At 37.2% G+C, this 27792-nt stretch overlaps 2 protein-coding genes across 2 annotated transcripts in view; both read left to right on the top strand.

The window, feature by feature from the left end:
- The window catches only part of LOC308698178 (protein PALS1-like), a 36362-nt gene that overhangs the window by 7291 nt on the left and 1279 nt on the right, over positions 1–27792 (top strand). The window contains exons 4-12 of the mRNA XM_081378101.1: positions 6178–6303; positions 6551–6712; positions 6981–7058; positions 8004–8187; positions 9238–9306; positions 9475–9546; positions 10945–11112; positions 12629–12831; positions 26556–26678. Of these exons, the coding sequence (XP_081234227.1) occupies positions 6178–6303; positions 6551–6712; positions 6981–7058; positions 8004–8187; positions 9238–9306; positions 9475–9546; positions 10945–11112; positions 12629–12831; positions 26556–26678 (1185 nt within the window). The remainder of the gene's footprint in view (positions 1–6177; positions 6304–6550; positions 6713–6980; positions 7059–8003; positions 8188–9237; positions 9307–9474; positions 9547–10944; positions 11113–12628; positions 12832–26555; positions 26679–27792) is intronic.
- Positions 13925–24206, top strand: LOC308698177 (uncharacterized protein). Its single transcript, XM_081378100.1, has 4 exons — positions 13925–14177; positions 16833–17426; positions 19450–19926; positions 21819–24206. Exons 1-4 carry the CDS (start codon positions 14023–14025, stop codon positions 24088–24090), a joined length of 3498 nt encoding a protein of 1165 aa, XP_081234226.1. The 5' UTR covers positions 13925–14022; the 3' UTR covers positions 24091–24206.

Genomic DNA, 27792 nt, shown 5'->3' with positions numbered 1-27792 from the left:
TTTGAAAGTGGACCAGTGACGAGTTTGCCTGTTCTGCTGATGACTTTTAATGTCCCGAGAGCCTCTCTAGTCCTCATTTTGACGCTTGTTAGCAACTGCCTTTTAGAAGACAAGCAAAAGGCTTTTTTTTTTTAAATCACTTGGTATTACTGATGTATTTTATGTCATAGAATAAAACGTTAAAGTGTCTTGATCTTTTGTTCACCACAGACCTTATTTTTAAGCATTTAACCAAAATCCCATTAAAAAAAAAAAACATTGATTTCTGGATGATGGAACCGGATGTGCTAAAATACTAACTCGTTTCCAGGTTTTGGCCAACAAAAATACGTCATCCCTGCAGCACTTTTTTTAAATTGGAGAGTGAAGGTCAAGTAAAACACATTGCATTGTGGGGTATGATATTATATGCACTGTGCTATATTGTATACAGTAAGTACTATGCATTTTATATTGCATTAATAGTAAGAGTAGTAAGTTAGTATGACAATCTGAACTTTCTTCTTATTCTGTGACCCATTCAACTCGAAAGAATGCAAAAGCGAACAACTCTATATGTCATACAAAAAGACTGTATAGTTAACATGTCACAAAGCTAACAATTAGCTATTTTAATATGCATAGATATGCAAGTAATTCACAAATATAGTTTAGTTCACAAATTTAATTTAGTTTTTTACCTATTTTTTTTTTTTTATTGAAAGTTTGAGGTCTGTAAGATTTTTAAACGTTTTTGAAAGAAGTCTCTTCTGCTCACCTGTATTTATTAGCTAAAAAAAACTGTAAAAATTGTGAAATAGTATTTTATTGTATATCTATTGTAATGCATTTTAAAATGTAATTTATATTTATGCTGGCATAGCTGAACTCCCAGCATCAAAACTCCAGTCTTCAGTTCAAAAGAGCTTAAAAATAGAATAGAACAAAATAGAATAAATGTAATTTTTATTATTATTTATTTGAAATAGTTATTTTGTAACATTCTAAATGTCTTTAATGTCACTTTTAATCAATTGAATGCATCCTCGCTGAATAAAAGTATTAATTAAAAAAAAAAAAATCTTACTGGCCCCAAACTTTTGAATGCTGCTGCAAGTATATTTATAATCAAATATATGTGTTTACATTCAATAAAATGTTTTTTTGTTTGTTGTTTTGTTTTTTGCACAGAGAATGACTGATTTGAATGAATTGTTTTTCGCATGAGAATGACTCTCTAAAATGAAGGACCACAATGGAAATAAGTTAATGCAACTTTATTGTGTCATCCTTGGCAAAGAAGTTGTGATACAGTTGTATTGCTACTTTTTATGTCAAATAAACTCAAACTCAAATGCAATGCATTCTGGAATTGCATTCTCGATGAAGTTATCATAGAAGACAGCATAATTAAACAACCTTTGTGTTAGGAGCACACCAATGATGCCTTAAATGCAGTTTATTCCGGAAGCTCACTAGATTTTGCAGCTTATATGTGAATCTGTACTTTTTTGAGGTGTTTGTAGTCATTGTACTTGAGCAAAGGCACCCGCGGTGCTTAATAAGGACGTGGTAATTGGTTGATCTGCCCTGTGCCAAAGCATGAAGCTGGAGGAAGCCATTGGCTGTTGGGAATGTAATCCGTCATTGGCTTACAGACTGAAGTGTGATGCACTAAGACTTCCTGGAGGCCAGAATGAGATCTAATGGATTATTACAACCACTGTGTGTGTGTGTGTGTGTGTGTGTGTGTGTGTGTGTGTGTGTGTGTGTGTGTGTGTGTGTGTGTGTGTGTGTGTGTGTGTGTGTGTGTGTGTGTGTGTGTGTGTGTGTGTGTGTGTGTGTGTGTGTGTGTGTGCGTGCGTGTGCTGATTAGTTTGTCAAATGTAACACAGAGAGGTGTTTCATCACTTAATAATGAAACTGGCATGAATTCATTTTTTACAATAAATATAGAAACATGTATTTAAAAAACTAAATATGATTATTTCATATTGACTTTTAAATACACACACACACACACACACACAAAAAAAAAATATATACATATATATAAGCAGAGTTTTTATCATGATTTGTGGCTCAACAATTATGAAGGTTACCATATTATAATTAGATCTAAAATGAAACTTTTTTTTTTTTTTTTTTTTTTTTAAGAAGCAAACTGGAATGACCCTAATTTTACGTTTTGGTTTTTTAGAATTGTTTTACTTCGTCAGAATGGTACGAATCTTGGTAAAGGTTTTGGCACTTGCTATGTGAACAAAAAAAAAAAAATCATGGACATGATTTGAAAAGGTTAAATAGTCCTGAAAAAAATAGTCACACTTGTACTGTTCACAGTCAAAAATGAGCGCATTGGAAGTGAATGGGAAATTAGTTTAATCTAGTGGAAACTTTTGGTACTGCACCCAAACAAAATCTCACTGAAAGCAAATTTTTTTAAGATATCAACCTCAAATTTGGAGTACAGCTTGTTTAGATTTATGCCTTTGATTTTCTCACAGTTTTAGAGTAAAACTAAAAAAAAACTGAAATTAAATAAAATTAAAATACAATACATTAATTTGTATTTGAACATTGTGATGCTTGTCTAGAGGCTTAAAAGGTCTAGAATAAACTTTACTAACTTTCCTCATCCATGTTCTTGACTCGTGTCATTGGGCCTCAGGTGGAAAGTGTCCTTCACTCCAGTAAACACACTGAAGCCACAGAACTAACAGGCCTTTTGACTTCACCACACCTACAGGTAAATGATGAGGGAATGTCACACAACGTGTCCTTGTTGGCATCTGTATAATTTCCCTTAAGTTTTAATGGTCACACAACCTTTGACATCAGCAACAAATATATGGGAATTTTCTCCTCCTACTTAAAAGCTGATAAGCCTTTTATTTTGCCATCATAAATATTCAAGATGATATGGCTAAATGCAAATGATTGTTTGCATTGGTAACACTTTACAATAAGGTCCCATTAGTTGCCTAATACATTAACAATGAGCAATGCATTGTTATTGCTGTCTGAAACCACATCAGACCACCATTTAAGAACTAGTGAAGCAGACATTATCAATGGCTTATATTATCAATCAGCCATTTGATCAAAGAATCAAGATCTGATCTGCTGTCTAACATGTTCAGGCGCAAATCAAACGCTAACAAGGGCATGAAAACAACTTCCCTGTGTGTCTATTTGTACACACCCCAGGTTAGATCCAATTATCGGCCTTAGAAATAGATACCTGCCACAGAACAGGACACAAGATTATTACCCTCCCTGCATAACAGAAGATATTCACCCCTTTCCCAGCCCTCACGCTGCTTTCCCTCACCACACGCACAGCGGGCATTTAAAGCAGTCCGTCTCTCTCTTCCTACTGTATGAAAAATTACAGGTAAGAGGTGATGTGATGATTGACAGCGCTGTGTGGAGATTATGGAGGATTGGGTTTATGTTCAGGTTAAGCTGTGCATCGTGTTTGGCAGTCTGGCATTGAGACTCTGATGTGGCCAAGGGTTATTATTGTGAGGTGCGGTACGCCTGTCAACTTCACTGAGGTAAAGTGGCAATCCTGTGTCAGGGGGGTTTCAATGTGAGACAGAGTCTTGGGTAAATCGAAATGGGCGGGAACTTGCTTGAGTGCTTCTCAGCTTGAAAGAAGATTGATTGTTTGCTTGTTTAAATAAGCATGTGGATATTCTACATAACTTGATTTTTACATTTTCTCAAGACAGTAGGTGCTGAAGTTGCCACCAAGATGCTAGGATTTTGAATGGTTGCTAGGGTGTTGCTATGCAGCTGAGTTATTTAAAATGTTGCGATGTGGATGCTTTGGTGCTCTAGGTAGTTATAAGGGTGATGCTAGGCTGTTGTAGGCTAGGTAGCTGCTATAGGGTGCTTTCTGTGCTTACTAGGGAGTTGTTGTGTGGTTTCTAGGGTGTTGCTAGGGTGTTCTGAGTGTTTTAAAATGTTTCTACGTGGTTGCTATGCTGTCCTGGGTGGTTGTAAGGGTGTTGCTAAGCCAGTGCTAGGTAGCTGCTATATGGTGTTTTCTGTGCTTACTAGGGAATTGATAGGTGGTTGCTAGGGTGTTGCTAAGCTGTTTGCTAGGTAGCTGCTATAGGGTGTTTTCTGTGCTTACTGGGGAATTGATAGGTGGATGCTAGGGTGTTGCTAAGCTGTTCGCTAGGTAGCTGCTAAAGGGTGTTTTCTGTACTTACTGGGGAGTTGATATGTGGTTTCTAGGGTGTTGTTATGCCGTTACTAAGGTTTTATGAGTGTTTATAAAATGTTTCTATATGGTTGCTATAGTGCTGTGTGTCATTATAAGGGTGTTGCTATGCTATTGTTAGGTAGCTGCTGTAGGGTGTTTTATGTGCTTACTTGGGAATTGATAGGTGGTTGCTAGGGTGTTGCTATGCTATTGTTAGGTAGCTGCTATAGGGTGTTTTCTGTGCTTACTAGGGAATTGATAGGTGGATGCTAGGGTGTTGCTAAGCTGTTCGCTAGGTAGCTGCTATAGGGTGTTTTCTGTGCTTACTGGGGAATTGATAGGTGGATGCTAGGGTGTTGCTAAGCTGTTCGCTAGGTAGCTGCTAAAGGGTGTTTTCTGTACTTACTGGGGAGTTGATATGTGGTTTCTAGGGTGTTGTTATGCCGTTACTAAGGTTTTATGAGTGTTTATAAAATGTTTCTATATGGTTGCTATAGTGCTGTGTGTCATTATAAGGGTGTTGCTATGCTATTGTTAGGTAGCTGCTGTAGGGTGTTTTATGTGCTTACTTGGGAATTGATAGGTGGTTGCTAGGGTGTTGCTATGCTATTGTTAGGTAGCTGCTATAGGGTGTTTTCTGTGCTTACTAGGGAATTGATAGGTGGATGCTAGGGTGTTGCTAAGCTGTTCGCTAGGTAGCTGCTATAGGGTGTTTTCTGTGCTTACTGGGGAATTGATAGGTGGTTGCTAGGGTGTTGCTAAGCTGTTTGCTAGGTAGCTGCTATAGGGTGTTTTCTGTGCTTACTGGGGAATTGATAGGTGGATGCTAGGGTGTTGCTAAGCTGTTCGCTAGGTAGCTGCTATAGGGTGTTTTCTGTACTTACTGGGGAGTTGATATGTGGTTTCTAGGGTGTTGTTATGCTGTTACTAAGGTTTTATGAGTGTTTATAAAATGTTTGTATATGGTTGCTATAGTGTTGTGTGTCATTATAAGGGTGTTGCTATGCTATTGTTAGGTAGCTGCTATAGGGTGTTTTCTGTGCTTACTTGGGAATTGATAGGTGGTTGCTAGGGTGTTGCTATGCTATTGTTAGGTAGCTGCTATAGGGTGTTTTCTTAGCTTGCTAGGGAGTTGATAGGTGGTTGCTAGGGTGTTGCTATGTATTTGCTTATGTGTTATGAGTGTTTTAAAATGTTGTTATGTGGATGCTATGGTGTTCTGGGTGGTTGCAAGGGTGTTGCTTGGCTGTTGCTAAGTAGCTGCTATAAGGTGTTTTCTGTGCTTACTAGGGAGTAGGTAGGTGGTCGCTAGGGTGTTGCTATGATGTTCTGTATATTTGTAAAAGTGTTGTTAGGCTGTTGCTAGGTAGTGGCTACACTGTACAAAAAATTACATCCCCAAGTCAAAAATTTCAAGTGACTGATAACATCTACATTTTTCAATTAGTCTGACGTATTATTTCTCATTGAGCCAATGTTAACAGACTATTGCAACAAGAATTTCACTTGGGGCAATTGAAAATTTTTGATGTTATCGGTCACTTGAAATTTTTGATTTGGGAGGGTTAGAAATTGTTTACAGTGTATAAGGTGTTTTCAGTGTTTACTATTGAGTTGGTAGGTGTTTTTTTTAGGGTGTTGCTATGCTAAGGTGCTCCAAGTGTTTTCAAATGTTGCTATGCGGTTTCTCTAATTTTCTGGGTGGTTGAATTTATGTTGCTAGACTGTTGCTAGGGTGTTTTCTGTGAAGTTGGTAGATGGTTGCTAAGGTGTTCCTATGCAATTACTAAAGTGCTGAAGGGAGTTTTTTTTATATATATATATTCAATGGCAGAAGTGTTCAGGGTTGGTTGCAGTGTGGTTGCTAAAGTATTGCTATGCAGCTGCTAGGGTGTTCTGGATGATTCCTTACTGGCTCAAGTCAAAAGGGTCGAGGCCGATATCTCCATTCACCAGTGTTGATGTTCATGGTTCTTCCTCAGGCCCTGATGGAAGCTCACGACTGTATAGCCGAGCAGGAATCGGATGTTGAAACTATTGAAGATGTGGACCAGGATGAAAAGACCACCAAACTAGTTTCCCTGGAGAAAACTCGTGACATGCCTCTGGTAAGAGTCATTCATCTACATTCATTGACATTTATAGTCTCTAATGGCATCAATGAATGTGTGCGTGTGCGTGTATATACAGTATATATTCTTTATTAATTTTTTTATTTTATTTTTTATATAGGCTAGTTTCAGTTTTTGCTCTGATTTTAAACTATACATTTAAATTCTATATTCAAACTGCACTTTTGAAATCAGTTACATTGATTGTTTATAGACATTTGATTGTGTTTCTGTATATGTTTAGGGTGTGACGGTTCGTAATGAGCTTGACTGCGTCATCATCAGCCGGGTGGTGAGTGGAGGAACGGCAGAGAAAAGCAACCTGCTCAGTGAAGGAGATGAAATCCTAGAGATCAACGGTGTTTCAGTTCGTGGGAAAAGTGTTAATGATGTTCACAACATACTGGTGAGATCTAGCAGATCCTAAACTTTTTGAAACGCCTCATACTCTTTAACCGTAATAATTTGCTGATATTGACTACCATTCGAAAGTTTTGGGGACTGTGTTTGAGAGAAGTCTCTTATGCTCACCAAAAAATCTTGTGAAATAATATTAAAATAGCTGTTTTCTGTGTGCATATATTGTAAAATCATCATTACTCGTGTCTTCAGTATCACTTGATCCTTCAGAAATCATTCTAATATGTTTTCTTCTTCTTTTTCTTTGTCTCTAGTCCAGCATGCATGGGTCCCTCACATTTCTGCTCATCCCAAACTTTCAAAACAAACTAGTTCCTGACAGACCGGCTGTGGTACGACTTCATCTCCATCATCTCTTCATTCCTTCTTTTGAGTCTGTGCTGCCTTTTCTAGGGGCCTTCTGGGATTTTTGTCTTTGACTCTGTTTGAAACCATTGTGGGCTTCTTGTTACAATGCATTCTGGGATTGTCTTATGCATGAAGTATATCTGTGATCAGGTTTTGAAATTAACTTTTTTTAACTCACCGGCCAATTTGGCTTCTAAATTTTAAAGTTACCGGCCATTTAGAACTTCTACTAGCCAAAAATAAATAAATAAATGAAAAGAAAGAAACCATGTATAGTTCATTTTTATATATATAATTTTTGGATATCATACATACATTTCTTGTTCAAACAAAATCCGGTCATCCAGCCATCTCCTCCCTTCCTCTTTCAATCCTCATCCTTTTCACAGATCAATACAGTACAGTACAGGAACATCAAAAAATGTAGGATGTTGGAAAATAACAATGTCTTTTCTGTTAATTGCTTTTGCTTTAATGCAATTGAACAAACGCGTTCAAGTAAGCCAGATATGCGCAGATTCTGCGCAATACAATGTATTTAATATACCATGATGACTCAAGTATCCTGATTGGTCCTTAACTCAATCACACTATTCTCTATAGGGCTCAGCTGATTGGTTCCTGCTGTATCAGTAGCCAATGAGCTGATCAACCTTCAAATACTTGGTCAGCATTTGCTGTAGCATTACAGTGCGCTTACAGAAACCCTCCACCTTCCCCGGCTCCACCTGTATAGATCTGCTAGTGGTAAATCATGTATAATATATGGAGCAGCAGCATTTCTTACTTGAACAACAATAAAAACATCAGCAATAACAGCACCAGTAGATCTATTCTGCCAAGACCAAACATATCAACATTTTCATATCCATTACCAAACACTCAGAGAGTTGTCATTCATCTCTCGTCCTCATTCTCTTTCTTTACAGATGCACGTGAAAGCAAACTTCAGCTATGACCCATCTGAGGACCGATATGTGCCGTGCAGAGAGCTCGGCCTGTCCTTCCAAAAGGGGGACGTCCTCCACGTCACTAGCCAGGACGACCCCAACTGGTGGCAGGCGTACAGGGAAGGACATGAGGACCAGAAGCCCCTCGCCGGACTCATTCCTGGTTAGTGTCTGCTTAGAACAAGTAGAGCGCATGCTGAGTTATGGGAGATAACAAATAAATAAATAAATCCATTGAAAAAATATATAGGCTATTTTATAGGCTGCATATCATATATTTGCAGTGATTTTGCGCTTATAAATTGGTCATTAAGTTTAAACTCAGATTCATTGATTTCAGCATTATTTTATTATTATTTATGTATTCACTAATATTTGAATTGGTTTTTATATTTTTAATCTTCATTTCAATTTAGATTTTAGAATTGATGTGCTTGTCATTTTTATTAGTTTTTTTTATATTAATATAGTTTTTATTCCTTTTTACTTCCGTTATAGTTTTAGAAATTTTTGTAGGCCTATAGAATTAGCTCTTCTATAGTGTTAGTGTTTTTTTTTTTTAAGTTGCCAGCCAGCGCCAGCATTTTTGATAATTTTCACAAAACTTTCATGGCCCCCAAGAATATTTTGTTGTATGAATATCTGATTCTGAACATGCAACTTATCAAAAGAAAGAAAAGAGCCTCTGCTTTATTTAAACATTTTCTAGCTTTATGCATTCTTTTTGTTTTATTAACACTTTAAACACTTTACAAGCAACAAAAAGCTGCTGAGAAAATCACATTTTTGTCAAAGATTACATCCAGATCAGATTCAGATCTGATAGATCAAGTCCATCATTCTTAATGTTTGATAATCATGTTATTTTACAAATATGCATAAGCAATGCTTCTATTGCTCGTTTCGGCTTCTTCGCCTGTGTTATTTTGATCTGCGGATTCAGGACTATTTCAGAAGATGAGCAATAGCGCCCCCTACCATATAACACTGAAAACAAACATGGATCTAATTTTAATAGTTTTATAACACCGAATGATTCAATGATCTCTTGAAATTGAAATCACAGAATTCTCTTTGTACTATTTTTTTCATGTATCAAAATGTTACATTATGTTTGTATGATTATTTGGAGTTATTCTCTATATAGTAAAATGACTAGTGTGTGTGTGTGGTGCATTTGTCTATGACAAGAGGCATGTTGTGTTCTCTCAAGGGAAGAGCTTCCAGCAGCACCGAGAAGCCATGAAGAAAACCATCACAGACAGGAATCAGGAGTATAAAGGTGAGCTGGACAGTGTCTCCCTGCCAGAAATCCCTGCTAAAACTCATATATACTCATAAACATACAGTACATGCTTCTTTGAGTTTGCATCCTCCTTGGAATTCTTCGACGTCGCTGCTGAACCTTATGTGGAAAGTTCGCCAATGATAATAGTTATTCTTTCTTTAGGGAAACTTTGGTGTGCTAAGAAAAGCAATAAGCAACGGAAAAAACTATTGTATAACCCTAATAAGAATATTGGTGAGTATTATCTTTTAAATTCTTAGTCATGAAATCTGAATTTATCCTTGATTGTTCCTTGCACTGTTAAAAATTATTTTTACTTTAGAGTTTCACGTTTAATTCAATGCGTTACTTTGGCATTTCTTAGAAATTGCTAGTAAATTTCACAAATAATTACAAAGTGACAATTGTTTTGAAGTAAATCCATTCTTTTTCAGTGCTTTTTTGGTTGCTTACTTGTGCAAATGAATGATGACCCACCATCAAGTCCCTATTTACAGCTTGGGTGCAAGTATAGGGGATTTCCACCCGTTAAACTCTGCTGAAACTGTATTTGATGAGTCTGATGGAACGAGGTGTGAACGGTTAAAGACTGAGGAAGGTTGTTGGTTAATTGACGGCTGTTCACGGAGGGAGGTTTCTTCTTCTCTTCTTTTGTGATTTCTTGCGTGCCTCTCCACACTAAAGATGGGCAACATGAAATAACAATGAAAGCAGTTCTCATGCCCTGGTTGCAATTTGCATTAAAAAAGCAAAAGAAAAGACACACTGAGAAGGAACATTTACCTTTACCTTTTGGTATCCAGCATTTACCCTTTGTATCATATTGTGGACCTTCATTGTTTGGGAATTTCTCTGAGAAATATCAGATTTAAGTCCTGTAACTTAAAGGGGTGGTTGATTATGATTTGACTTTTCTAACTTTAGTTAGTGTGTAATGTTGCTGTTTGATCATAAACAACATCTGCAAAGTTACGACGCTCAAAGTTCAAAGCAAAGGGAGATATTTGCTTTTAAAGAAATCACTTTTTAAGGACTACAACAAACGGCTGGTAGAGACTACACCACATTCCTCCCGGGTTAGTGACATCACCAACCCTAGAATTTACATAAACCCCGCCCCCGGAACACGATTTATAGATTATCAAAAATGCTAATCAGTGACTAGAAGATAACTACACATAAGCTACATAAATTCATCAACTAACCATTCAGAAATGTTCTGTTGCTTCTACATGTTGTCACTTCTTCTTGAGTCTCTCCATCATTGTCTGACTCCGGTTTGCACATAAACATTGACATTTTCAGTGCATGTGTGTGTGAGTGCAGCTTTTGAAGCTCCGCCCCCTGTGCCGGGAGCAGCAGCTCATTTGCATTTAAAGGGACAGACACAAAACGGTGTGTTTTTGCTCACCCTCAAAAATGTACAACTTTAACATGCTATATAAAAATATCTGTGGGGTATTTTCAGCTAAAACTTCACACACACACTCACGTTTTACATATTTTACATCTTGTGATAAGGGCATTATGCCACCCCTTTAATCTTGAGCTGATTTCAATAGCCCTAGTCTAGACTAATGACATCTATATTTTGCAAACTCTTGCCAGTAAGGAACATTTGTCATTGTTCAGAGCATTACAGTGAGGATATCCTGACCTATGAGGAGGTGTCACTGTACCATCAGCCGCCCGAACGCAAGCGTCCCGTCGCTCTGGTTGGTCCACCGAACAGCGGACACGATGAACTGAGACAGAGACTGTTGTCCTTACAGCCGGACCGCTTCACCGGTGCTGTTCCACGTAAGACTGTGCTTTTCTACAACTTTAAGTACTTTTTCTACAGCAACACGTGATATGCATGTGCACGCCGTCAGCGCTTTCACAGATTCACGTTTGTGAAGCTTACGCAGAGATGATTAAGTTTTTCAAAATTTTCAACACTTGGAACCTGATCTTTGCAACGGAAGTGAATCAATCAAAACTATCTTTAGCTGGACAATAACTTTATTCTAGAGCTGCTGTAAAGCCTAAACAATCTCTGTTTCTGTAATTTCCTATTATCTCTGTAAAGCTGCTTTGAAACAATCTAAATTGTTAAAAGCGCTGTATAAATGAAGGTGACTTGACTTGAACTTTGGCATAAAATTATTTAACATTAAACTTAACCACAATTGTTTACTAACTACATAAGCATCATCTATGCAAAAATTAAATGTCATAAGAGACTGATTTGTTAAGTTTATGTACAATTGTAATCATAATTAAGATTTTTTAAAGTTTCTAAAAAGTCTCTTCTGCTCACCAAGGATGGATTTATTAGATGTAAAAATTTTAAATAACTGTTTTCTATGTAAATATATAGTAAAGTGTATATTATTCCTGTGATCAAAGCTGAATTTTCAGCATCATTACTCCAGTCTTCAGTGTCACATGATCCTTCAGAAATCACTCTAATATGATGATCTGATGATCAAGAAACATTTATGATTATTATCAATGTTGAAAACAGTTTTTGCAACTTGTTGATACGTGATCCGCTACAATTTTCCCAGTTTTGAGGTAATAAGATTAAGTTAAAGAATATGTATTAAGTGAAAGTAAAGACATTTGTATTTTGAGCACTTCTTGAGTTGTTTGCCTCTTCATGATGAATCGCTTGCCTGCTTGTAGGTTGCTTTGGATAAATGATTGAATGTAAATAATATTACAAACTGCATATATTTCAAATAAATGCTGTTCTTTTGAACTCTCTATTCATTAAAGAATCCTGAAGAAATGTATTACAGTTTCCACAAAAATATGAAGCAGCGCAACTGTTTTAACATTTTTAATAATAATAATAATAATAATAATCATAAATGTTTCTTGAGCATCAAATCCTCATATTAGAGTGATTTCTGAAGGATCATGTGACACTGAAGACTGGAGTAATGATGCTGAAAATACAGCTTTGATCACAGGAATAAATTACAGTTTACTATATATTCACATAGAAAACACTATAACACTATACAAATATTTCATTTTTTTATAACTGTATTTTTGATTAAATAAATAGCAGAAGACACTTCTTTCAAAAACATTATAAAAATCTTAATTATTCCAAACTTTGGAAAGCAACTCATCACATTGTAAGCGTGCACATAAAGCTGCAAAATCCTGTCTGTGTTTCTAAGCTTTGGAACAGAACCAATCATTTCCTTAAGAAAGACTTACATACATTAATGCATACAAACAGACATTGTTTAGGCACTGCCTACTATTTTGCCATGCATATCTATTGTGTATCTTATATGTGATTTTGCACACGTTACAGACACCACACGAAACCCCCGCACGCATGAGCTCAACGGAAGAGAGTACAACTTTGTGTCACGACAGAGCTTCGAATCTGAACTGGCTGCTGGGAAATTCATCGAGTCGGGCGAGTTTGAACAGAACCTGTACGGCACACATACGGACTCAATCAGACAGGTTGTCAACTCTGGAAAAATCTGCCTTCTGTGTCTGCAGCCCAGGGTAAGACTGACTGACAAAGGCTGACTTGTTTTACCAAGTACGAGAAGCAGGGAATTGGTTTGTGTATGACGTGTGTGATATGACTGCAAAAAAAAAAGAAAAAGAAAAAAAATCTTCCTTTTTGTCTTGTTTTCTAGCGCACATATCTATCTTTTCAATCTAGTTATCCTTTCTGGGGGGGAAACATGATCAAAATGAAGTGAGTTAATGCTTAAAACAAGAACAAATATCTGCCAATGGGGTCAGAAAAATTATCTTAATTCAAAGAGAAAACATGATTATTTTTTGTAACCTCGTTGGCGGATATTTGTTTGTGTTTTAACTCACTTCATTTAGAATTTTTCAGAAAACAAGACTCAATATCTTACGTCATTTTGCTTCTCAAGTAAATGTATCTTGATTTAAGAATGTTTAGATATTTTAGACAAAAATACTGAGTAAGGATAATTTTTTTGCAGTGCAAACTAGAAAGGTCAGTCAAGTAATAATAAATAATTGACAATATGCAATAACACTGTGCAATTTACAAACTACATAACCAGCAAAATATGAAACCAGAAAGGAAATTTAGCCTAATGTGTATAAAAATAAAAGCTGTGAAAATGTGAACTACACATCATTAAATAACTTTTATTTCATCAATTTAATTTATATGCACCGTTATAAAAATGCATACTAATAAAGTGCAATCTTTATTTATTTTATAAATAAAGCATTTTATAAGAGCATTTTATTTTATTTAAGACCTTTATTTATCTGAATATTTTATTCATTTGTTGTTGTTTTTTAAATAGTTTATTGTGAACATTATGACACAGCCACCAAGTCAAGGCAAACAAAAGGGCAAAAGCAAGAATCAAAACAGCATAATTACACTAAACAAGACTGCACTAAAATAATGCATACTTGACATGGAAAAATATAAAGATTTGGTGTTGGTTCTTAAAATTATTTTCCTCAAAATAGTAGGGTCTGCTTTTTTCACGTCGCGTAACTGATGACCTCAGCCTTTCATAGGCACGTCACTCACGATTGTGGTCCAATCAGATCGCTACGCAGTGGTGGGGGGCGGGGCCTATGCAGAAACCTCACTGAGTCTGCGCGCGTGTTCTGCAGCAAGCAACGGAACCCGGTCCGCGGAGGCACTGAGGCTGTGTCTAGATTCATCCGCCTTTTTTTTTCCTGCTCGAAATGGCATCGCCGGAGGATGTCGGAACGAAAAGGCAAATGTTTTATGAAATCGAGTGTGTAATAGAAGATTGCGATACTGAAGTTGGATACAAGCCTCTGTCAGACAGCGATGAGCTCGACGATTCGGCGGCGGAGGAGGAACCGCGGGAAGAAGAGTAAGTAATACGGTCACGTGTAGTGTTTTTACCTGTTCTAGGGCAACCAATGTGTTATAATGCTTACTAAAGAATGCATTTTTGAAGCTAGAAAGAAAAAAATACAGTGCTTGAAAGACACCTAAGTATAAAGTCATAGTGTAAAGAATAGTGTTACAGACCCCATGAAATTAACTAATACGCTACATTAGAGGCGTAACGGTATACAACGGTTTGGTAACGTTACAGCAACGTTACCTTTTTTCTTATTTTTTTTTATTAAACAGTTGTTTATCGAACAAATTGTCTCTCTCTTTAAATTATTTCAATTATTATTTAAAATTTCTTAAGGATAAAAAAAATCTCTCTCTGCTAATGCTGTAACTACTGGGAGCACTTTCTTGCACATTACTGTAATATTAAAGATTACAATTAACAGAGCACAAACTATTAAAATCATATACTATTTATTTTTAGATATAGGCTAACAATCAAAACTCAAATGAAAAAAACAAAATTGCACACAAGCCAGGTTTTGTATTAATTAGCTTAAATATAATTAGAACTCCAATTTCTACTCCAATTTATTTGGAAATAATATAATGATTTACACAGTTACTGCTATCATAACTTGTTTTCATGACAAATTTATTAAATATATATTTAATAATTAAGACATTACTAACAGGTAAAGTAAATATAATGAATATATAAGCTAATATAGCGCATATATTTAGTGAAATGCTCCCCTCAGGAGTTCATTTCTCTAGTGAACTAACATGTTGTGAACACTACATGACTTGCCTGAGGTATATGAAATTAACCTTATTGCTACATTTATTAATCACTACATTATAACTGTCTTTTCTCATCTGGGAAAATGGCCAAAATAGGAAATATGTCGATATATAAACTGCATCTGCCATGTGATTTTCAGATATATTCTTAGTGATTTTCAGATATCTTCTTATAGATGCAGATATGACAAATTATGCATATCACTGGGAAGAAGCACAATGATCATGTTTGCCCAAGATGGTCTATAGTACATGGAGCAAGCAGTCAGTTTCTCCATTAATCATAGTCTTTTAAGATGGGTCTGACACTGGTAAAACATTGTTGCTATGCAACAAAAATAGGGAGCTGTGCATGCGTAATCTCTGCAAAAAAAAATACACTTCTGGATTTGAATGGCAGTCAAAGAGAAAAGATGCTCTTTGCAGTCAGATGGTAGTTACAGCATTGTTAATCAGCCAATCTTTGACCCCGATTTAAAAGGGTTTTGTTGGGCAGCATAATTTGGACAAATCTTTTGTCATTTATCTATCACTATGACTATAAAGTAATAATAATAATTATTATTATTTTTAGTCGTAGTAGTGCTGCTATTAAATAAAAAATGTAACTAAATAAATGTTGCTTTTGTAATATTTCAGTGTAAAATATAAAATTGAGTTAGACTTTTTTTTTTCACAGTACAACTGTAAAATTACAGTACTAATATTTATGGCAGTCTAAATTCATTTTCAAACGTTAAATAAAATTTTTATTTTGGTGGAAATCTGAAGGGAGCCCTTAAAGCTTCTTTTTTTTTTGACAATATTTTTGACTGTTTATAAGTGTTGCTTCATTACAAGTTTGGGAAAATGATTGGCGCATCTTGCCTGTTCAAATGCAAGTTGTAAAGCAAATGTGCAGAGATTAGGGGTGTGCGATATTGTCAGAAAACGAAATCTCGACATTTTCTGGGATTCTGTCGATAACAATGATTAGACATATTTTGTTGAGTGTGTAATTGTGCTGGTACCTCGGCAGGTTTAGGTCTGCCATGGACAGCTGACTCCTAAAGTTTTTGATTTTCTTCATATTCTGTGCGCTGGTTAGTTTGCAGCAGTGACATCTATTTAAACTTATTTGAAATTTTAATTTCTTTTTACCTTTTATCTGTATTTTTACCTTTTATAAGGGCAGTGTAGAAGCAAATCATTAAGCATTGCTTTGACTTCTACCATCGGGCGGCTAGTATCAACAAGCAGTCCATAATTCCTCTTTGAAATAGTTTATTTTTTCCTTTTTCGTTTTGAACGGCATAAACACAGCTGCCAGCACGATATTATAATTTAATAGAAATAAGCCCATACATAAAATACAAAAGTAAAAAATACAAATAAATGAATATTCATCATAATTATTTAATAAATTAAATAAAAAGGAAACATTAAAGTGGCCATAACAGGCCGTTTTTTTGTTTCAAATTTCTAAACATTTTGATATTTTAAAAATAAAACATTGACTATATATATATAATTATTTTAAAATTGAAAAGATACTTTAAATGTGAAACTAAAACCACCAGTAGGTAGCGGCAAGTCATTGTTAATGAGTAAGTAATCATTTCAGGAAAGAAGCTTATTGTGTGAGTCATTGAATCATTCATTCAGATTCGTTCAAATGGACTGATTCATTCAGTAACGAAACACCACTGTGTTGAGAATAGCAAAAAAAAAAGTCTTGCTAGTGCTGTAGTTTTTTACGATTTGTTCCCCTGGTTTTTATGTTTTCTGTTGCCTAAAGCGCAATAAAGCACAATGAACCTCTTTAATGTGATATAACTTTGATAATTAATTTGTAATCACTAAGTGCATGCATATTAATTGTATTCATTATATGTTACAGTATTGATTCTTCAGAAGAATGGGAGCCTCTCATACGTTCAAAACTAAAGAGAAACGCATCCTCCTCACCTTCGTCGTCCTTACCGCGACGAAGAGGACGACCACCTAAAACTGCTTTGAGTCCCTCCCCAACGGCACCAGTGATGGGCAGCACACCTAAAAACACCCCAGCTATCTCTTTACCTCGACGGAGAGGCAGACCTCCTAAAGACAAATCTAAAATCAAACTCTTTCCTAAACCCTCCTCGTTTGCCACAATAGTCCCTAAACCTCCTCCTTTTGCCACATTGATCCCTAATTCTGCATCCGGCATTAAATTCGGCCCTAATTCTACACCCACGTTTACACTTGGCTCTAATTTCACTCCTATAACCCTCTCCAGTCCCACATCCTCCATTAAACTGAGCCCTAATTCTACACCCATACTCATCCCGAATGCCTCATCCAGTTTTAAACTCAGCCCGAACTCATCGCCCGCTTCGAATCCGGCACCGATAGCCACACTCATCTGTACGCCCACATCAACGGGGCTGCTGTTAGACGGGGACGCCAGCCAGATCAAGACGGGGAAGGAAGAGGAACTATGGGAAGAAAAGTGAGTAAACATAAATAGAGATTTTTTTTCTGGGTTTTTGGGACCCTGACACATTTCAGTTATTAATTAATTTTTGTCATTGAGTAATTTTTTTGAAAGAAATAATAATACCTTTAGTCGGTAATAAGTTTGGGTATCGTTTGAATTTTAACGATTCCGATTTCAATTCTGCTCATCGATCCCTAATTTCGATTCCAATAAGGTAAACAGAAAAACTTAAAGCTGCAGTCCGTAACTTTTTTGGGTTAAAAATTATCCAAAATAAATTTTTGAGCAAGTACATAACCACTCAGTGTTCAAAACTCTCTGCTTGCCGTAGCTCGACTCAAAACGGTAACCTTATAATAATGTTTTTAATTCAGTGGTACTGGTGGATTTCCACGAGGAATTCAAGCATGTCTTTGCGTCATTACGTCACATCTGTCCACATAAAGAAGAGTCTCGGCTAGTAGGCTATGAGTGTGAGCATGCTGGAGGTGGAGATTTATAGCCTTTTCTCACAGCACTTGATATAATTAAACTTAGCAATTTGATGGCGGATCCAGAAAAGTTCAAACAACAATCACCAGTGACAACTGGAGATTCACCAGTTGTAAAATGCAAAAGACTTCAGACTTTGTAGTGGCTACAGAAAAAAAGAGACTGCAACCGGCCCACGCGAAAACAAGGATAAATATCGGAAGGGCATTAAATGTCACGCAATGCTGATGTTGTTAACATTAATTATCAGCGTGATTTACTTCAATGCTTTTTTTCCCTTAGTTGGTCAGAACAAAAGTGTTACTTGTTGCTCTTACTTGTTCAGACGATATTTTCCGGTGAATTTCTTATGTTGGTCATACTTCCAAAAAGTAGAATTTGTGATTGGGAATGCCAGGATCCACACCGGTGCGGAGACTGACAGCCGCACACTCTCCTCAAAACATTGGGTTCATCCGCGCTGTGCCGTGCCGAGGGAAAACCCATGTAAAGTTGATAATTCCGCGAATAACTGCAATTGCAGATTTAGAACAGAGATGGCGACAAAGAGGAAAAACTACAGACTGCAGCTTTAAATTTCATTCACATTTAGTCTTTTTGCAAAACATTTAATCGTAGCTGAATATCATGAACAACAATTAACAGGCTAAAAACACTTACACAAGCTACTTTTGCCTGTGGTTTAAAAATAAATACTATAGAAAAACTAGTCTAACTAATTTCAAGCATTATTAAAGACAAGTAAACACTCAGTAATTAAAAAAGAACCAATAAAAAAGTTAGCAATCGCAGCAAATAAATACAACTGAGCAGAGATATGATTGAAAAAAAGTGTTTTAAGATTTTCAGATATACAGAAACTGTAATCAAATGTAAAATAACACTGCACTTTATAAAAAATTATATACATTACAAATATAGTTACAAAAGTTATTCGGTCAAGAACGAGTGAATTTTCTCAGTCTTTTGTTGTTTGATTAGTGTTATGTAGAGACGGCGGCAGGAGTATTAGTGCTGCTGTCACTTTAAGAGCTGCTCTGATCCAATATACTGATACACATTATTGCAGCAGAGTCGACTCACGCTTGAATGGTTTAAAGTCATACTGAAACGCTCACAGAGGAATCGATATGAGGAATCAAAATTTTTATTTTATAACAATGTATCCGATTCCTGACCTCAAGTATTCGATTCCAGATTTGGAATCAATTTTCAATTCCCAACCCTAATTCAGCAAGGATGCATTAACTTGACAATGAAGACAATTATAATGTTGCAGAAGATTTATATTTCAAATAAATGCTGTTATTTTCAACATCAAGGAATCCTGAAAATAAATTTATCACAGTTTCACATTGCAGGAATAAATTTGACATTATTTTAAACCAAATTTTAATAATATTTCACAAGATTTTTTACCAAATAAATGCAGGCTTGGAGAGCATAAGAGACTTCTTTTAAAAACATTAAAAAATGGTTCTAACTCCAAACTTATGATTGTGATGTGAGCATGCATATGAAGTGTGTTTGGTTTGTGTTGCAGTGTGGATGCTCCTGAAGAATGGCCAGTTTCACGGGAAGAAAGCCTTGAGTTTTCAGAATCACCGAATGCAAGGATGCAGCGACTCTCGTCCACATTCCCATCAGCCGCCATGACACAACAGAGAGGCAGACCCTTTATACACACCTCAAAAACTACCCCTGAACTTGCACCCATAGCCACTTCTGATCATGCAACCACTTCTCAAATCATCACTACAATCAACTTTCAACCCATTCCCACAACTATTGATGAACCATTGACCTCTATACCCATCCCAAATCATGAACCCACCTGTGATCCCAACCCTAATCCTGCACCCATCCGGCCTCAGGTCGACAGCGACGTCAACAGTGACGTCAACAGTGACCATGATGTTGTCTTTCACGACCATGACGACCATGATGACCATGATGTTGTCTTTCACGACAGTGATGGGATCAGTGATTCAGGAAGGGAAGAGGAACTGTGGGAGGAAGAGTGAGTAAGGAAGTCTTGCATTTTTTTGTAGTTTCATGTAACTATGATTTACTCATCCTCATGACTTTCAAAACCTGGATGGCATTCTTCTGGAGGTTCAGCAGAATGTCTGAGGGGTCATTAACACAGAACATCTTTTTGCGTTTAAAAAGGTTTCAAGATATGTTTTTTTTGTCATTGCATAATTTCATTATGTGTCTGCCCCCCACAAAACATCATAATGTTTTGAGTTTAATGTTTTAAATGTTTGTAAGAGATGTTGGAAAAATGCAATGCTACTTTTAAACATGAAACTAAACCGCCAGTAGGTGGCGGCAAGTCATTTAATGAGTGAGTTATTCATTCAACCGATTCATTTAAAATGCTGAATCATTCAGTAACAAATCGCCGCTGTGGCTTTGAGAGTGTGCAATAGTTCTGCTGTGGTCTTTTGTTTAAAACTATTTTCGTTTGCGAAACAAAAACAGTCAATATTGTGTCTAAAATGTAAGTGACTTAATATTTATTTATTCAACTATAAAATCAATGTAACTGTTGCAGTCATGATAATATTCGACAAAACCGCTCCCTTGGTTGTTTTATGTTGCTTGCCTTAACATGACGTGTTATAAATAAATAAAAAACTCAACTTTTTGAATCTTTACCTCAGTATGTTTCTTCTGCGAGCTTATTTATGCTGTTACGCTCATTTGTTTTGATTTCTCTAGGGCTTTCACTAAGGATTATTTAGCTATTTGAGTAATTGGTTGATTATTTTGATGATTTATCGAGTAATCAGATATTTTTTGTGGTAATAAAAATAGACCTAAAAACCTAAGGCTTTTAAAATGACTTAAAATACATATATAATAACAATGAGGCAATCATATTTGGTTCAAATAAAGTATCAAAAGCAAGTAACCATATGGAACAACACTGTTAAAATACATAATATAAACAATCATCTTGTGTACATTATGTAGGCTATCTAACAAATGCCGGCAGAGGGCGCCAACGGCCTGGTGTTGTTACACTTTACAGCAGATAAAATCCCTGTTTAATATTGGCCAAACAACATTTAATCCAAATGTTTACTTAAGCTTTAATATTTTGACTTTTCTTTACGATAGAAATGCTACAGTGTGATTTCTTGAACAAGAATATGTGGAAATCAAAACACTCAGAGCGAGGGACTTTTATTTTGAAATTGCGATGAACAATTCGCTTATTAGGAACATATTGATGTATTCTCCTGTGTATGTTTATAAATGATTTACCTTTCAAATCTGATGAAATTGCGCACATTGCATTCCCGGATGAACATTATAAACAACCTATACTCGTAGCATTTGCATAGATAAAGTTTGAGATGCTCCTCGCATGTAAATGAAAACAGTTTGTGTGGAGCAGCATTTACTGTGAACGGAGACGCACCTAACCTACATGCATGCAAATAATTAAAGCACATATTAGACCGGCAGGCCATATATTTATTTAATTGAATCGCAGTCTTTGTGAATTCACAATAGCAAGGATTTTTTTTTATTGAGTACTCTAATCGAGGAATCGTGACAGTCTTTAAAAGCGCAATCTTGCTACCAGAAATATCAATCGCCGTTTACACTGAATGTAATAAAATCAGAATCATTCTCGCATTTCGATGCTGACCCAGTTTTTTTCGTCTCTGAAGTTTTAATCAGGCCACTTTTCCAGTCGGGAAAGTAAAATTCTCTTTCACTTTCACCTTCAAAAAATCCACATGACCTTCAAAAAATCCCAGACAAGCGTTAATGTCGAGCCCTGTTTCATATGTCCAGCTTTATCGTGTTAAACATTACACTAGTTTACTGTTGTTGTTGTTGTTGTTGTAGTGTGTGAGTTCATGCAAATCATGGATTTGTTTTGTGTTACAGTGTTGATTCTGGGGAAGATTGGAATCTTCTACTGGAAAGTTCACCTGCTCAATCACAACGGAGATGCAATCCCCCTACACCTACCTCACCACGAGGCAAACTCACTGTTTCCACTTCCCAATCATCTCCTGAAGCCACACCCACCACTGAAGCCACCGTTAAACCTGCCCCTGAAGCCACCATTAAACCTGCCCCTGAAGCCACTTCCACAACCCTTAATAGTTCCCCTCTTGAAGCCACACCCATCCCTTGTCCAGCACCAACCTTACCGCGACGGAGAGGCCGGCCTCGTAAGCATGCTTTAAAACCCACCCTCACACCTGAACCTACCTCTGAACCCGCTTATCTAACATCGGCTGCTGATTCGACTCCCATAGCCATCTCTGATCCCACCCTAACATCAAGTCTGGAGCCCGCAATCTCCACCAACTCCGAACCCAATCCAGAACCCGCATCTACCTCTGAAGTTATCCCTCAACGGACTTCTACCGGAGAGAGATTAAATCCCGCTGCGACGACTTCACCAAGGCAAGCCAGAGGCAGGTCATCATCTACCTTGGATTCACCCTGGGTGAAAGTAGAAAATGACAGTAAGCCAGATAAGTGGCTTGACATCAACGACGAGGATGAGGAACTGGTACTACCGGATTTCTCCCCTAAGTGTCCTCCAGGTCCGCAGCTCATGACGGACCCAACGTACACACCCTTACAGTTGTTCCAATTGTTTTTCACCAGCTCTACCATCAAGACAATCGTCAGAAACACCAATAGCAATGCCGAAAAGAGGGCAAAAGCTGTAAAGAAGCTAGAAGGAAGTACCTGGGTACCTCTAACCATAGCCGAGTTTTACTCGTATGTGGCGTTAGTACTCTACATGGGTCTAGTGAAAGTGAAGACTATTGTTGACTACTGGGCGCCAAAGCGAATGTACAATTTCCCCTACCCACAATCCATCATGTCCCGAGCAAGATTTCAAGCCATCTCCTGGAATCTTCACCTTTGTGATCTTCAGGAAGATGAGAAAAACAACAAAAAGAAAGGTACCCCAGGTTATGACAGACTGCTCAAAATCAAGCCCCTGTATACAGACGTTCTTTCAGCGTGTAAGAAACACTTTCACCCCAACAGAGAGATTTCGGTGAATGAGAGAATTGTCGCTAGGATTGGAGCGAAGCGGTGTATGAATGACAAACCAACTAAATGGGGTTACAGACTCATCGTTCTTGCCGATTTGTCGTGCGGGTACACCTGGAATTTCTTCGTGTATGAAGGAAAGACGTCTACGTCATCGGGTAAAGGCGTCGGGTACGATTCGGTAATGAGACTCCTGGATCACAAAGACCTCGGCAAAGGTTATAGGTTATACACAGACAATTTCTACACCACCCCGACTCTTTTCTTGGATTTGTTGCAAAACGGTATTCTCGCTTGTGGCACTTTGCGTCAAACCTCCAGTTTACCGGAGACCAACGACCTAAGCGAAAGATCTGAAAGAGGATCCATCCGCTGGTGTCGACAAGGTCCTCTTCTGTTTGTCAAATGGATGGACATGAGAGAAGTCCTCATGTGTTCAACAATTCACAAGGCTTTCACGGAGGACACGGTCACCAGGAACGCCAAGGGTGTCGATGGTGTGTGGAAAACACGTCCGATCCCTGTTCCATCTGCTGTGAAGGACTACAGCAAATATATGGGAGGTGTTGATCTCTCGGATTGCCTTATAGAGTATTATAATGTCCTCCACAAGTCCACAAATTGGTACAAGGCCTTCTTCTTTCATTTTCTCGACATTGCAGTGGTCAACAGTTTCATCCTCCACCAACATTTGGCGAAAGCTCAGAAAAAGACCCCTCTCACCCATAAATTGTTCAGGGAAGAACTTTTGTCGGAGTTGGCAAGTGTTGGCCGAGGCAAAAATCCTTCTTCATCTGCTGCCAAAGATCCCTGGACATCTGCATCCAAAGAGTCCAACACACCGTTTGCCATAAAGTCGGTACACGTGCCTTCCGGCCCTGTCGAATCGAACATGTACTCGCCATCCGGCACAGAGTCGTCGTCTCCACCCTCGCCCGCACAGACGGAGCAATGCTATCCGGAGTATTTCGGTTCAGATGCTTCGCATGGGAGGAGGTTGTGTGTCATGTGCAAACTACAAGGACATAAAGTCAAGACTCCCATATACTGCTCCCACTGCAAGGTGGCATTGTGCTTCGTTTCGTCACGTAATTGCTTCAGGAAATGGCACATAGAGGGACACGTGGAAGATTTGTAGACGTTGCATGTTTGGTGTTTTTTTGGCCTTAAATTACCATTGTTTCATTTTGTATGAACTTGTTACTTGTATTGGTATGACTGTATTAAATACAACTAAAACGATATAGTCTCGTTATTCTTGTTGTATTTTTATCAGGTGCTTTCTTACTAAAATGGCTTACAGTGCATGCATGGGCGCTGCTAAAATCCAATATTCATTTTCAACAGAAATGTTTACTAGTATTTAAAGGCAAAGTGTGTCTTTTTGTACATTAAAATACCTTTTCGTAAGAGGTCTACACGGAGGACCCGGGACTCGTACGGGTTCAGGTCTATATTTTAAATCCCGGTCCGGGTCGGGTCCCAATCTATTACTTCGGGTCCTGGGTCTGTTTAACATTGTGTGTTATACCCATAGACTGTAAAAAAATATGGACGTAGTGTCCGTGACGTCACCCGTAGGTTTCTGAAGACCGTTTTTGAAGCCTAAAGTGGGCGTAGCCGACAGTCGCCATCTTGGCAGCGCGGCACTCCCGAATTTATTTATTTTTACAGTCAGACAATGAGCTGAGGTAACGTGACGGCTAACAGACAGCAGACAAACGGCTAATGATGACTAATGACCACAGCAGCGGGAATCCACCTGTCACTCAAAAGTGGACACCCTTAATTATGCAGAACTTTAATGCTTAATATAATTTAAACGGATGAGTTATAAAAAAATTCACCCCCCTCACAGTTGTCATGAAGGGCAGAATTAGCTGTATAGACCAAAGCCACTTTTTGCTCCAGGCTGTAAACATGTTTTTTTCTGCTGTAAAGTTGTGTATTTTAACATGGGGGGGATTCAATTTGACTCACTTTTGCAGCCAGCCTCAAGCGGCCATTTGATGAATTGCCGTTTAATTCACTTCCGTGTTGGTTTCAAGAGAGAGACAGGGAGGTTGCCGCTTGGTTATACCCGAGTCGATCGGATTCGGAGAACACTCGGCCGTGATCAGAGCCAGTCAGCACTGCTTGTGTGTTTTTTGTAACTTGCAACTTGTAAAAATAGGATAAGAAAAGTGTGAGCTGGGAAAACACACACAAATAGCACTAAAAAAGCTTGAATGTGCAGTCTCAAGCGTGTCATGTTTCTATGGCAACCAGAGCTTCTGCAGTGACACAATGACTTTACCAAGTGATGATTGGCTTTTTTACTTAAAAGGTGGGACTTATTCTGCCAAGCCGCGCTTTACACTTTCTCCCATTTTTATAATAATATGAATGAACCGTCTAGTTTTGGTGGTCAGACTCGGCACAGAGAGCACAGAGATGATAGCACATACTTAATGCTAACGTTAGCGGTCATGGCACTGAACGAACAATCGTTATTATATTTACTCGAGTCAAAATGCAAATCTGCAAAGTCGCATTTGTCATCCATTACTGTGACATCCATAGACAGTAAAAGAAATGGACACAGCGACCCCATTGGATTCAACGGAGAAAAGTGAAGCACTCACTTCCTGATGGCTGAGCGTTCTGCGCAGACTCAAACTGAGCTTGACGACGTAGATATGACGTGAGCAACCCGTCTGTCTTCTAGTAGCTGTGCCGAGAGAAATCTGAATCATTCCCTTCCGAAACTTGCAGAGACGGAGAGCGTGAGGCGGAGGTGTCCATGAGCTAGAAGCAGGAGAAACTTTTGCTAAGTATTCTGATTAATTATTTTGTCACTTTGCCTCCACGTCCCCCCAATCTCCCGCGAGCTTCTCCTCCTTTCTACACGGTAATTTCTCAGAGAGAGAGTCGCGTGGTTATGACGCAATCGTTAGCCTATTTTTACAAACTGCATCTACAGGGCCATAACGTAAGATACAAGGTAATGGAGCCTTTTATACATTTTCGTGTTTCTTTAGAAATAAATAATGGACAAATGGAGTCTTTAAACGCCTCAGATGTAAAGTTATTCGCTGTCAAAGTGACGCCAAAATGAATGGGAGTCAATGGAATGCTAACAGCAGGTGATGGTCTGCTAATCAATGGCGGCGCCCGGGGAAGCTTCAGTGTTTTCTGAAACATCGGCCCCCTGGTGACATCAAGTGAACTTTTGCATTTTTACTTTTGCACTCTACCTCTCGTATCACAGTTCAATGTGCTCGACTATAAGTTCGTATTTATTTTTATATTTTCCATTTTTTATTTTCATTTTAGTTAAAGTTTTAGTAATTTAGTTTTCTTTGATGCTTTTCTCTATTTTTTTTTTTTGTTGCTATTTTTGTTTTTAATTTCAGTTTTAGTTATTTTAGTTTAACTAAATGAAAGTGATAAATGCCTTGGCAACTATAGATAAAATGTGGTTCAAGGATTTTTATATTTAATTTTTATTTCCGTTAACGTGATTTTAGTTTTGGTCAGCTACATTTTGTCAATTACATCTGTATTTGGCTTGTTTCATTCTCTGGTTTACATTTCACTTGTTTGTGTTTTTATATTTCATAGTCCCTGCAAGCGCTATGTTCCTCAGATCTTAAACCGTACATCATCTTCATCAGGCCTTCTCCTCCTCTTCCTCCTCAGGAGCGATTCTCCTCCCTGCTGCCCCGAGGAGTGAAGAAACACACGGTCTTCATGTTAAACATTCTCCTTCAGTTCATGTACGCTAGCAGTCAAACGTTTGACACATCAATCTTAATCTCTTCATAAAACAAAAGGTTCCAAAAGGGTTTTCGCAGTGATGCCATCATTGGTTTCTCAAAGGACCTTTCAGTGATCCGTTCTTAAAATAACTTCTTTTTTTTTTTTTTTTTTTTTTTTTTTTGCATGAGGAACATTTTAATAAGCAAAAGAACCTTTTTTTTAATAGAAAGTTTTAATGAATGTTCAAGGTTCTTCATGGAACAGTCAATGCCGATAAATAACCTGTTAGAGTGTATGACATTATTAATAACCTAATAGTGAAGTAAAAAAAAAAAGTAATTATGTAGTGACCAAAATATGTTACACAAATAGAAATGGTGCATCCTGGGATACTTTTTAAATACAAATAAACAGGTTTACATGTATGCTGGACACTTCACTATCTGATCCAAATCATCCTTTTAAAAATATTTTTCTAAAAAAAAGAAAAATTGCATTATTTTTTTTAAATTTTTTTTGCATGAACAATTTATTTTTGTCTGGAATAATAATTTCAAGCATTGAAGCAGGAGCCTTTAGATAAAATGTTTTTAACCCTCTGGTGCTGCTTGCGTGCCGGTTAAAAATTACAGATTATTTTCCAATGAAATGAAAGTACTGTATTTTAGTTATGTATGGCTTAGTCAAGTATTCTTGATTTAAGACTCTTTTTCAAGACCATTTAACCTTTTTGAATCATGTCCATGATTTTTATCTTTATTTTTTACATAGCAAGTGCCAAAACCTTTACCAAGTTTTGTACCATAAAAAAAACAAAGCATTATTTTTGTCTGTCAAAAATGACCGAACAGCACCAGATGGTTAAGATCATGAGAAAAATAATAATAATTGGTAACACTTAACAATAAGGTTTAATTTAGTTCACTACATTACTTAACATAAACTAAGAATGAGAAATACTTCTAAAGCATATAAAATTATAATATTGTGCAAAAGTTCATGTATTTCAGTAATTCAACTTAAAAGGTGAAACTAATATATAGACTCATTACATGCAAAGTGAGATATTTCAAGCCTTTATTTGTTATAATTTGGATGA

This window comes from Scardinius erythrophthalmus, assembly GCF_964197995.2.
Source record: "Scardinius erythrophthalmus genome assembly, chromosome: 11".
In the NCBI taxonomy this organism is placed as follows: domain Eukaryota; kingdom Metazoa; phylum Chordata; class Actinopteri; order Cypriniformes; family Leuciscidae; genus Scardinius; species Scardinius erythrophthalmus.
Note: the sequence above shows the minus strand (reverse complement) of the source record. Positions and strands in the feature narration are given on the sequence as shown.

What these genes read in the sequence shown, in the direction of transcription:
- LOC308698177 (XM_081378100.1), top strand. Translation starts at nt 14,023, where the DNA reads ATGGCATCGCCGGAGGATGTCGGAACGAAAAGGCAAATGTTTTATGAA. An exon ending in GAGGAACCGCGGGAAGAAGA is followed by an intron (nt 14,178 to 16,832) that starts GTAAGTAATACG and finishes TATATGTTACAG; the next exon opens with TATTGATTCTTCAGAAGAAT. An exon ending in GAGGAACTGTGGGAGGAAGA is followed by an intron (nt 19,927 to 21,818) that starts GTGAGTAAGGAA and finishes TTTGTGTTACAG; the next exon opens with TGTTGATTCTGGGGAAGATT.